Source organism: Diorhabda carinulata, chromosome X (genome assembly GCF_026250575.1).
Source record: "Diorhabda carinulata isolate Delta chromosome X, icDioCari1.1, whole genome shotgun sequence".
Lineage (NCBI taxonomy): Eukaryota > Metazoa > Arthropoda > Insecta > Coleoptera > Chrysomelidae > Diorhabda > Diorhabda carinulata.
Genome location: NC_079472.1, coordinates 3,929,151 through 3,940,819, shown reverse-complemented (window position 1 = coordinate 3,940,819; position 11,669 = coordinate 3,929,151). Strand labels below are relative to the sequence as shown.

The following is an 11,669-nucleotide window of genomic DNA, read 5'->3' as shown; positions in this document are numbered from 1 at the left end:
GGGAAGTGACCGAACTTCCTCCGGGAAAGAAATAATCGTGCGGACTAGTTATAAAAAATGGTGCCAAAAAATCCGGCAGTAACTATGGAGACACTTGCTGTGCTGGAAGTAATTCGATCATTGTCAATACCGGCTGGTTCTGCGATAGTTTTGATGTCTCGACTGCGTTTCTATACGGTGACGTCGAAGAGGAAATCTTCCTGAAAGAACCTGAGAGGTATGCGGATGGAACAGGAGTGTTTGCCATATCAGCGAAGTTCATATGGTCTAAAGCAGGTTCAGTGCTGATAGAATAAAACTTTTGATGGCCCAATGACCGGTTTGGATTTCCAACAAAGCCGCGAGGATCCTTGTCAGTATATTATGCAGATGAGTTGGTAGCTTCAACATACCAATCAATATAGGACAAATATGCTATCGATTTGATATTGTTACAAAATAAATTGCCTTCTATCTTTTGTTTGAAATTACCAATGGTAAAATTATGGTCAAACAAACCAGTCATGTGTCAGAGAAAGCTATTGATTCTCAAGATGGACTAGACTCTACGTGGCTAGTGGTCCTCGTGTTGGTGTCCTGTCAAGTTGATGAAGACCTGTACGTTCAATGAGTGGTCATAAAATTTGCAGGTACAGCTATTACTTGATGATCTTGATTATTGATTAATAATCTAGATTGAAGAAAAAATCAGGTAAAAGACAAGTTAGTTCCATTGTATTTATTTGACAGTCTGACTGAACAAAACAGCAAATAAAAGTCTCATATTAGAGATAAAAAGTTTTAGTCAAAAAGACCGAAACCCATATCGTCATCCTCGCTCTCAGATTCTTCTTTCTTTTCTTCCTTCTTGGCTTCAACGGGAGCAGCAGCTGGTGCAGCGGCTACTGGAGCTGCAACGGTGAATTTGCTTGGATCCTGACAAATAAAAAGAATAATGTAAAAAACAAAAATACAAAAAAAATAGTATTCATTCAAATAAATATATTAACTAATCAGAAAAGGTTTTCAACATATAACTCTCAGGTACTAGTGGGTTCAACTATTGCTAGCTCTAGTACCAGACGAGAGCCATTTAGGAAAAGATATCATCATGTACAAACATTTTGGTCACAATTTTCTGTTGCTAAATTCTGACATCAATCGGAAAGTATTAGCTAATTAGACCAAGAATTGGATAAAAATAGTATTATATGTAAATGGAAAATCTCACTTAGAAAAAATGATGTAACGTGGAATTTTTAAAAAATTGGATAATTTGTACACATTTGCAAAATTTTTAATGAACATAAAGATATCAATGTCAAATTTTCAACTAACTGAATTAGTTTACAAGTGAAGTTTCATTAGAATGTGAGTAAGCATTTACCTCAGGTTTGCTGTTGTTTTTCCTAGATTTGCACTATTTGCTCAGAAATTGTAATTTAAATAATTGACATAAAATATGAGATAATACAGATAATTAATATGGTATGTTGGTATCAAACAATGAACTTCAGCAAAAAGAAATATGAAAGCTTGTATTTTTCAACAGATACAAAAAAATGTACAAAACGAGTACTATAACCACCATGCTGATCTGGTGTTAACCAACAAAATGAAGTAGAAAATAACGTGTAAAATGTAAATAATGAGAAAAATAGCGGGGATGAAGATACAGTAGAAAAAAATCGAGACGGTTTGGACATATAGTGAGAATGAAGGGGAACAGAACAGTTGAGGTGATATGGGAAACCAAAAAAGAAATGGAATAAAAACTAGCAAACAACCTAGAAAAGAGAGCTGAACTGGAGAAATATTAAACAGGAAGCAAATTATAGAACCAAATGAAGAAGAAATGTTACCTCTACAATATAAGACGTTGTGAATAAGGAAATGCTTGTACCACTGCTGAAGCTCTTGATTTAAAATATAAACAACTCTGAAAACATTTAGGGCAAATACACAAGAATTTTGTGAAAATGAAACTCAAATTTTTGTAAATATATTAATATACATGACAAAAACAAGTCAACTATAAGATATTAGTCTTAAATAATTTTTTTAAAGAAATTAACTTTGGAGGTGGGCTTCTAAAATATTATCATGTTAATATTTTGTCTAACTTCATATCTCAACTTTGTACGTTGACCACTTACTAGTAATTACTAAACTAATTCAATATAAGCTACTGTGATTTAAAGAAGATAATAAAAAGCAGAAAAATACAATCTGGGAAAAGACAAAGCTGTTTCCAACAAGAAATTAATAGAGAACTAAATACAAGAGTTTGCACAGATCAAATGGAAGGATTGTCATAAATAGTAATCATAATGAGAAAGATAGAATACTAGGAATTTTTAAGGGAAAAAAGCAAAAATAAATGGTTTGATAAACAAAGTAAACAGGTTCTGGACAAAAGCAATAAAACCACACAAAAGTTATTATTGGATAATAATGAAGAAGTTAATTTTTCATATAACTTTCAATGATCAACTTTACTTCTAAGCCATTTTGACAAAAAGACAGCAATTATTTATGACATACCTTATCATCAATTATTTTATTGTAAAGTTATTTTAATTATAAAACCTCTTTATACCCCATTTTATTTCAAACCTAATCATTAGAGAGATAAATTAGGAAGATGACTTACCTTGATGTATTCCTTGATAGTCGCGGCCTCTTTGAAGTCAATATCTGTAACAGCGGCAATAGCCAACAAGTTCTTGAGTCCATTGGCAATGCTGTGTGGTGCAGAAGCAATAGTTGGATAACCTATGCTCAAACATACAGCAGCCAAATTGGCAACTCCAGCCAAGAAAGTTTCCCTCAAATCTTCAGGTTTGATGTCCAATATCGCAGGAGCAAAAACAGTACCTGAATCATAAACTTGTTCTACTTGGAGACCATACGAAAAAGGAGAAATATTCAACATGTTAAGTAGAGTTGCTTCAGAAGCTCCTACTTTATCACCAGGTTTCAAGATGTGGACATCATTGATAATTTCGATGGTTCCTAAAGAAAATTGAATAAATATTGAAATATATTACATCCTATTGATTTGTTTGATTGATTTACCTTTAGAAATTTTAGTTGGAATACTCAAAGCCTGGAAGAAAGATGTTTTTTCGGGTCCCAATCCAGTGTTTTGTGCGGGAATCACTACAGGCAAAGGAGCAATAGCACCAGCTCTAGCAGGAGCTTTTACCTTATTTTCCAATAGTTTGTCTCTGATTTCAACCAAGTCATTTCTAGTGAAAACAAAACCAACATTTCCTTTGATGTGAGGCAGGATCTTTTCTAAGGCAGAGTTGCGATCCAGATGACCTTTGATGGCTTTACGCATCATGGTATTTTTTCCCATAAGGACCACGGCACTACCTGAGAAGATAAAATATGAAGTAGATACCAATACTGTTTACAAAATAATCAACATACCTCGGAGAGATATACGGATTTGCTGCATTTGCTTCGAGCCGACATTGTCAGCGCCCACAATGAAACACTTTGGGTAATCTTCCAGTAATTGCTAAACAACAATCCTTACATTAGTTGTACACGATATAAAGCAAATTTAAGTTAGAAATGAAGTACATCAGAATAAAGTTATCAACATGCGTTTTCCACATACTAGTGGGTTCAACTATTTCTAGCTCTAGTATGAGACGAAAACCATTCTATAAACATGCTTTCATCACGAAAAAAATAATTTAATTATATTAATACAATAAAACATAGCTTACGATAAGTTTAGTGAAGTAGTTTGACTTCCAAGTAGCCTTGTCCTCCCTACCCATCTTTGTTGTGGTTAGGGACTCGTTTTTTCGAATTTAAGAACTAAAAATACAGCTACGTGTTAATACATAACCTAACTAAAAGTAATATTGTAATTATTGAATTTTGGCTTTCATACATAAAAAATACCAATTATATATATAATAGTATCCATTTTTAAAAACTCTTGTATAATTTGAAAGAATCAAATCCAAGAGATTACTGAAATATTTTAAAAATATTGTTGTAAACTTTTACTTACCTCGGCAATAAACACAGGCGCAATGAAAGAGAAGATGTCTCTTTTGTTAGTTCCATTTTAAATATGTCAAACATAGAGGCGCTGTAAACAGGAACGTTCTTTTGTCTGTCTCTAGCAGTTAGAGAATGTGTGTAGTTTGATGGTCGAACATAGTTTATATAGTAATACATATTTACTCTAATCTTAAAATATTGATGTTGGAATAAAACTAATCAGCTCCTTTATTGGTACGATTTTTATATTAAAAAAGATGCGTTAATAACTTTATTCGCTATAGAGATCCCAAACATGTTCTGTCAGTTTGAAATTGTGCGTTCGTGGTATGAATAAAGGTTGTTCGGGACTTCAAATTCTGTAATAGTGGAACTCAGATAACTTTCGAATGTGTTCTGAGCACGTCCAATGTATCCTCGTACTTGGATAAGAATATTTAATACGGCCCGTGCGTTTTCGTTCTACTTGCCATAGTTTAAATGTCAAACTCAACATTCGTAAATCGTTCGTGGAGGAATGCATGTTGAGAAAATATTCTGAACAAAGCATGCGTTCAGAAGGTATTCAGAATTTATACGGAATCTGTTCAAATTAACTGCGAATCTACTTTCGAATCAGTTTAAGAACCGATAGCTTGCGCACTGTGAAAATTGTCAATCACGTATAAGTTAGTTCTGAATTTTTAGTAACAGTTTCGCGTTAGCGGGTCACATCTATTTCATTAATCAAAGCCAACGTTCGCGAAAAAATCAACTTGGGTTCGTAATCAAATATGCGTAGTAAAGCGATTCTAAATTAGTTGCCAACTGATTGGGAATCGATTCTAAATTAACCCGCGAACAAAGCTACTCCGAACGGTTTCGTAAACAAACATGTACATGACACGATCCTAAATTGGTTACCAACTGATTCGGAATCGATTCTAAACTGAGCCTCGAACAAAGCTTTTTACTGGAGGTTTGAATTACAATAAAAGTTCTAAAACTTTTAGAATCCACTTCAAATATAACGATAAGAAGGGTGAAAATTGAAGTACAATTATATTCTTAGTTTTATAATAATAAAACGATAGTTAAATTGAATTATTTAAAAAAAAATGAAGCATATTTTTTCTTTAAGAAATAAACAAATAATTATAAGGAAAAGGTGAGTCAATACATTCAAAATAACTTTGCGACTTACTTTATTATTTTTTCAACCATTTATTTGTACAACTTATGTTTACTCTTTACAAAAAATACAGTAATTGTTAACTTATAACTGCTCATTGAAATTATAATGCAGACACTATACTACAAGGAGTTTTTATCTAAAAGCATAATTGAGATTAGCATATACAGATCGGAGCATTAATGAACTCCTCAACTTACTTCCAAGTCAATCACGAGTTTGAGAAAGTTGGATTTCTACAGAAAATTGATTCAAAATCCTTCCAGGATTGAGGTAAAATATAGAATCTTATCTTGAAGTACTATTTTGTAAAAATATAATTAGTAGTGATTTTAGAAGTAAGTATTTTTCAGGTTGGAACTTTCACCATTGTTTTTGAAGAACAACTTTGTTTATTCCACGACTAATGAATGTTAAACTAATATCTTCTTCTTTTCTATATGCTGGTACTTTGCTGTTTATAGTTACCATACTTCAACCGAAACGTATATGCTTATATATAAAAGGATCTTTTAAGGTACTTCTTCATAAATTTTAGATAAAAATTACATTTATTAAAAGCTTATTTAGAGGTACTACTTATGTATTACAAATCATTTTAATTAGCAAACAAAAATATAATATCTTCTTTTACATTAAGAAAAGCATGAATCTACAATAATTTTTACATAGTTTAGATAAAATGGAACAGGGCTAATAATGGATAGCAAAATTATAAACCGCCAGCAGTTTTTCAATTATTTTTGCTTCACCCTGCGTCAAAAAAGCGCTTTAAACATATCTTGTATAAAGACTTTTCGGAAAATATAACCCAGGTTCAGATACATCACCATAACCTGATTGCGGCAGTTATTAAAGGTTTACCCCCTCTTGCGGATTTGTACTAAAGCTTAAAATTAATAAGCTAACATATCAATAAGCCTCAGTAACCTATCAATGACGCAATAAATAACTTTTAAAGTACAAAAACCATAGACAAATAAAACAATCCTTCAGCTGATCGTATCTACCGACCAGTCTACCAGGTTATAAAAAATCATAATTTATGATACGACCCGATTAAAATCGATCAGGTGATTCGGGTTAGTTTCCGAATATGCAGAACATGATCGGGTTAACCCGGAAACTGATCGGTTTAATCGGGTCGTATCATATGTTATGCAGCTGAAGAACTGTTTTATTTGTCTATGGTCTTTTCTACTGTAAATATTATTTATTCCCCTTAAATGGCTGTCTACTATTAATTTTCATAAGGAGCGTCATTGATAGGTGACTAAGGTTTACAGTGTTTGTATTTTCGGCATTTCAGCATGAAAATAGCTTATTAGTTTGAAACTTTAGTACAAGAGACGGTATAAATCTTTGATAACTGCTTAATAACAATATATTAAACATCTAGAATCTATTATACAACTAATTATATTTCATGGGAAGAATTAACGCACAAAAAGTGATAAAAATCAAAAGTTCTTGTAAATCAATTTGAAATTTCCACCGAAAATTAAACGTGACGTTCGAAAACCGTGATCAAAATCTTGTTCTGGGTTATGATCATCAATCAGCTGATAGGTGATCTACCTGAGCCGGGCTCTATTTTCCGAAAAGTCTCGTAGCGTCTTAAGAATATTTTTTAACAATAGCTTTTGTTTCGCAAAATATAAATATATTATGTATACAAAATATAAATCTATATAAATTTTCTGCCCAAAAAAATCAACTTGAAGAAACAGTAAAATACGAATTGACATCTAAAGGAAACTAATAGTGCTTTGAACTTGAATGAAAACTTGAGTGGGAAACGTAAACATACTTTACGAGGGTCAGTGAAAACGTTCTCATTTAAAATATGTATAAAAAAGTGTTTGTGTACTGGAAATTGTATTAAGTAAGTGTTGAAATCATTAAATTAATAGATTTGTGATAATTTGAAGTATTTTTATTTTACGTACTTATAATTGGCTCACGATTGTAGGGGATTGTCATTTCCTCTATACGTATTTGATATTCTCTGCAGCTTGTAACTGTCTTTTTGCTAGTTATATCTTTAGATCCCTATTATCATGGTATCTTACGGTATTAGTACGTTCGCGCATGTTGACAGTTATTCTCCCTTCCATATCTTTGACTAAAACCTGTCTATTTACATCTCCCTTGCAGCATGTTTGCTCCAGATTCTCTCGAGGCACCTCCTAAAGGGTATCGATACAAGTCTTGCAGAACGGGGACTGCTAAGTATTAGCCATCGATATTTCATTTTTATTCACTTGTTTTCTACGTCTACTACGAAATAGACGTTTTATTGATGTATGGCCTGAAAGACATTCGTATGCAAGTTCACTTATTTTCCCTGTTTCATAAAGTGTTGTTTATTTTAATAGTCACGTTTAAAGCGTATTTTCAAATTTGCCGCTGAAGGTAAGATCAAAATGGCAGCTTACGTCATTAGTATGCTCGAGTAAATCATTTCTGTCTTGGAGAATGCATTGAGATCGAGACATTTCTAAGCAAGTTGTGTTATTGTATAGTGAAAATTTAAATTTATTGTGTTAATAATGGATGTGTCTCAACGTTTAACAAGACATGTGACGAATGAAGGAGCCGCTAGAATCATCGCTCTAGTACAAGATGGCCGCTGTCAAAGATACGTCGCCGGGGTAATTGGAGTTCAACAATGCACCATATCCAGAGTTGTTATTCGCTACCAAGAAACAGCTAACCAGAAGACGGCGTTAAAAATTAGGCATACCACCGCTCGAAGGCTGCAAACGGATCTGTTGGCTGCTCGTAATATCCGAATAAGCCTATAAACAGTTCGAAATAGGCTGAGAGAAGCAGGTTTACGAGCCAGAGTGCCAGCCAGAGGTCCACGTCTTGCCAGAGAACATCGAGTAGCAAGATTGGAATTTGCTCGAGAACACGCAAATTGGAATATTCAAGATTGGTCCAATATTTTATTCACGGATGAATCAAGATTTTGTCTATATTCATTAGATAGGCGTGTACCAGTATATAGGCGACGTGGTGAACGGCACGATCAGGTTAATTTTTTGAAAATTGAAAGCTTTGGTGGTGGCTCTATCATGGTTTGAGAAGGAATTTCTTTCGAGGGTCGCACGAAGTTAGTACCAGTGAATGATGGAAGACTAAATGCTGACAGGTACATAACCAATATCCTAGAACCCATATAGTGCACTATATGCCTCATATCGGTGACAACTCTGTGCTAATGCACGATAATGCTCGTCCCAAGCTGCTAGGGTGGTTAGGCAGTACTTAGAAGAGGTCGAGATACCCACCCTGAATTGGCCTGCACGTAGGCCGGACCTTAACCCAACAGAGCATGTCTGGGAGCATCTAGGATGGCAAATTCAGCAACATCCGGCACCAATAAGAACACTAGATGATCTTCAAAATGTTCTTTTTAACTTCTGGGAAAACATGCCGCAAGGGTACGTCCAGAACCGGTTTAGAAGCCTTCCAAGACGAATTGAAGCTGTAATTGAAGCGAGGGGCGGCAACACAAGCTATTAGAAATGGCTGGTTTTAGTTTAAGCACCGTTCTTTTTTTTGTATAGATGTTTTGTACAATTTTTTGGATATTTTCTATCAAATTTTTTGTCCTCTGTAGATTAAAGTGATATAAAATAAATATTGCAAAAGGCGTTATCTTTTGGTGTTTTAATTCCTAATAATAATAAAATTCGAAAAACAGGCAACGCATTTAAATATTTAAAAAATAATGAGTGATGCGATAATTTTTGTGGAGTGTATACTTTCTGAAAGCCACGTTGCAAATTTTATTAACTTATCCCTAAAATTGAAATTTAAAGAATTTTTTTGATAAAGGAAGTAACAATTTCCGAAAAAAAATTTTATTGCAATTTTTTGATGTTAAGTAATTGAATAAAAATTGAAAAAACAATTTGATTATGAAGAGGATGTCCTAATCTTTGTATTCCCGCAAGATTTGAATCGATACATTAAAAAGAACGCAATTAACAGCTGTTTTTATGCGTCGGGTCATTTTGACCCCATTTTGACCTAACCTAACCTAACCGATAAGTTATTTTTGAGAGGTGTGACTTGTTCACCAGAAAGACGAAAACATTGGGAAAATTTTATGCTATCTTCACGCAGATGGATAATGATCAATTTTTTATAGTCCCTCTTCATTTTTGAGCTCAAACAGACGGTGTTTTTTTGGGTCTCGTCATCCCACACCCACACGTACGAAGTATTTCGTCGTCTTTCATCTCCTCAATCAAAAGGCATTTAAGTAACGATCTTTTACGTCTACTTAACTTAAACTCATTCTGTTTAATCTTTTTTTCTAACTTTGAACACAATATTTTACTGTTTAAGGTCGGAACACACTTGTCATACACCAATCCGGTCCGATTTTGCTCCAAAGAACGGATCGGTGCGGGATCGGAAGAGGTGAGCACATACGAGTTCTTTCCGAACTCCAGCTCCAGCTGGAGACATTCGCCAGTCTCGATTCAATTAAAATCGCTGAAAGGTTCTGTGCGTAAAATTTTAGCAACCGAAAACCGAGGAAAACGCAGATTTTGAGTACATTCTGTTGGAAAAAGAAGATCCGTAGAAGGAAAATATACTAAATGTCGACGTCTTCTTCTTAGGTGATGGCTGGCGCCGCATTTGGTATTGGTGCAACATGATTTGGAAAATGTGGAGGCTCAAGACATCTGCATACGATTTTCTTCTTGCGCAGGTGTTAAAACAGAGGATATATGGGCTGATATTGATAGGTTATTGTAGTTATTTGTTGGTTATTCGATTGATGCTGCTGTAATTCACTCTCAACTTTTTTTCTAGATCATGTCTTTGTAGTTGGCGTTTGGGTATTGCTCGTTTGTCTTGTCATACAGTACTGGATACCTCTTCCGGTTTTATACCCGATAATATCGCCAATTTAATTGGAAAAACACTGTAAAATCTCGGAAATATTATTACAGATTCCAACCGACACGCGTCCTGCAGCCTCCAACGAATCAGATGCATGAAAGTTGTCATTCGTCCGACTGTATGATCGGAAGGATACATGAAAAGTGTGTACCGGCCTTTAGTCCTAACCCGATTATTGTTAAGCGATTGTGACAGTTGTACCGATCAAAACGTTTTTATCTTTTTACTCGTTAGCTCAATCTCAACATTTTGAATTGAAATCAAATCAATACAAAACTAATAATAAAAAGTTTCGTACGCCTTTTGAATTTTTACGATGTCAACAATAAGAAACTGATGGGTCAATGGACGCAGTTTTTTGAAAAGGTCAAGTGCCAAGTTAGGAAGGTCGAGTTATATCAATTGATTATATCTATAAGTGCAAGTACCACAACATCTGTACTTTGGGAAATAACTTTCGTGCCCCGTTGACACTAATGAAGTTAACAAAATATTTTACGTAACATTTTTTCGTAGTATCTTTAAATAGTTGAGTAATTTAGAACGAAATTTATATTCAGACATTTTGTCTGAAAACTTTTGTTCCTCGAATTTATTTTTGGACAGAAAAACATGTTTCTAATAAACCTTTTAGTGCCTTTAATAAAATGGATAAACATATTAGAACTGATTGATAAAAAGCACCATTTTCAAAAATCGTTTCAATTAGAGCTCTTTACACATCGTTGAAGAATCCATGGCGTGTTTGGAAAAATCCTCGTTTGCCCAAGTTCATCAGCATCTGTCTGTTACGAGTGGCACCCTCTTTCGCCTTCTTCCGCGCTATTTCCAGTAATAATCGATTGCGCAATACATCGAGGGAATTAACGATTGATAAAGAACCGCCAGTTTCACCAAGTCGACCGCCTGCTCGTTTCATCCTTATTTCAGGGTCAGTTATCTGGAACAATTTGAAATGTTTCCAAAAATTTACAACTACTAAAACATTTATACGGCTTAATCAATCCAAAATAAATTCATTAACTATTTGAAATAACATTTTTTTTCAACGGAATCCCTGTCCCAACAAAGAAAACACAAAAATTTTGGAAAAAAATATTTATCTTCCAACATAAACTGCTTTTTGTAATAAGAATCGTCAAGCTTCTCAAAATAGTCATTAACTGCCGACATCACGCCTTCAATGTTGGAAAATCTTTGATCACTCATCCATTTTTTCGGTCAATTAACAAAAAATATTTCTCGGGGAGCTAAATCTGGCAAATAGGAGGTACCAATTCGAACTTTAATTTATTAATTTTTACCAGTGCGATAACTGATGTTTGCGCTTGTACATTGTCTTGATGAAACAACATTTTCCATTTAGCCAATTGCGGCCGATTTTGCTTGATTTCATCGCTGAAACTTTGCAATAAGTACTCATAATACTTGCCGTTAATAGTTTTTTCTTTTTCAATAGAAATTCTCCCAAAAAACCGACGTCATCACTGTGCCTACAGATGGAACAGTCTTTGCCTTCTCTAGAGCCGGTTCTCCCTGGACTAATATTGATTCTATATCATAA

The 11,669-nt window shown here is 34.1% G+C and overlaps 2 protein-coding genes across 2 annotated transcripts in view; both read right to left on the bottom strand.

Annotated features, from left to right (window-relative positions):
* Positions 1-703: 703 nt before the first annotated feature.
* Positions 704-4,083, bottom strand: LOC130901192 (60S acidic ribosomal protein P0). Its single transcript, XM_057812367.1, has 6 exons — positions 4,016-4,083; positions 3,723-3,816; positions 3,418-3,508; positions 3,058-3,360; positions 2,633-2,994; positions 704-915 (listed from the first exon to the last, which is right to left on the bottom strand). The coding sequence occupies exons 2-6, from the start codon at positions 3,774-3,776 to the stop codon at positions 781-783; spliced, it is 945 nt and encodes a 314-aa protein (XP_057668350.1). The 5' UTR covers positions 3,777-3,816; positions 4,016-4,083; the 3' UTR covers positions 704-780.
* Positions 4,084-5,178: 1,095 nt separating this feature from the next.
* Positions 5,179-11,669, bottom strand: part of LOC130901190 (uncharacterized) — a 118,642-nt gene continuing 112,151 nt past the window's right edge. Inside the window, exon 2 of the mRNA XM_057812364.1 lies at positions 5,179-11,045. Within this exon, the coding sequence (XP_057668347.1) occupies positions 10,821-11,045 (225 nt within the window). The 3' untranslated portion in view covers positions 5,179-10,820. The remainder of the gene's footprint in view (positions 11,046-11,669) is intronic.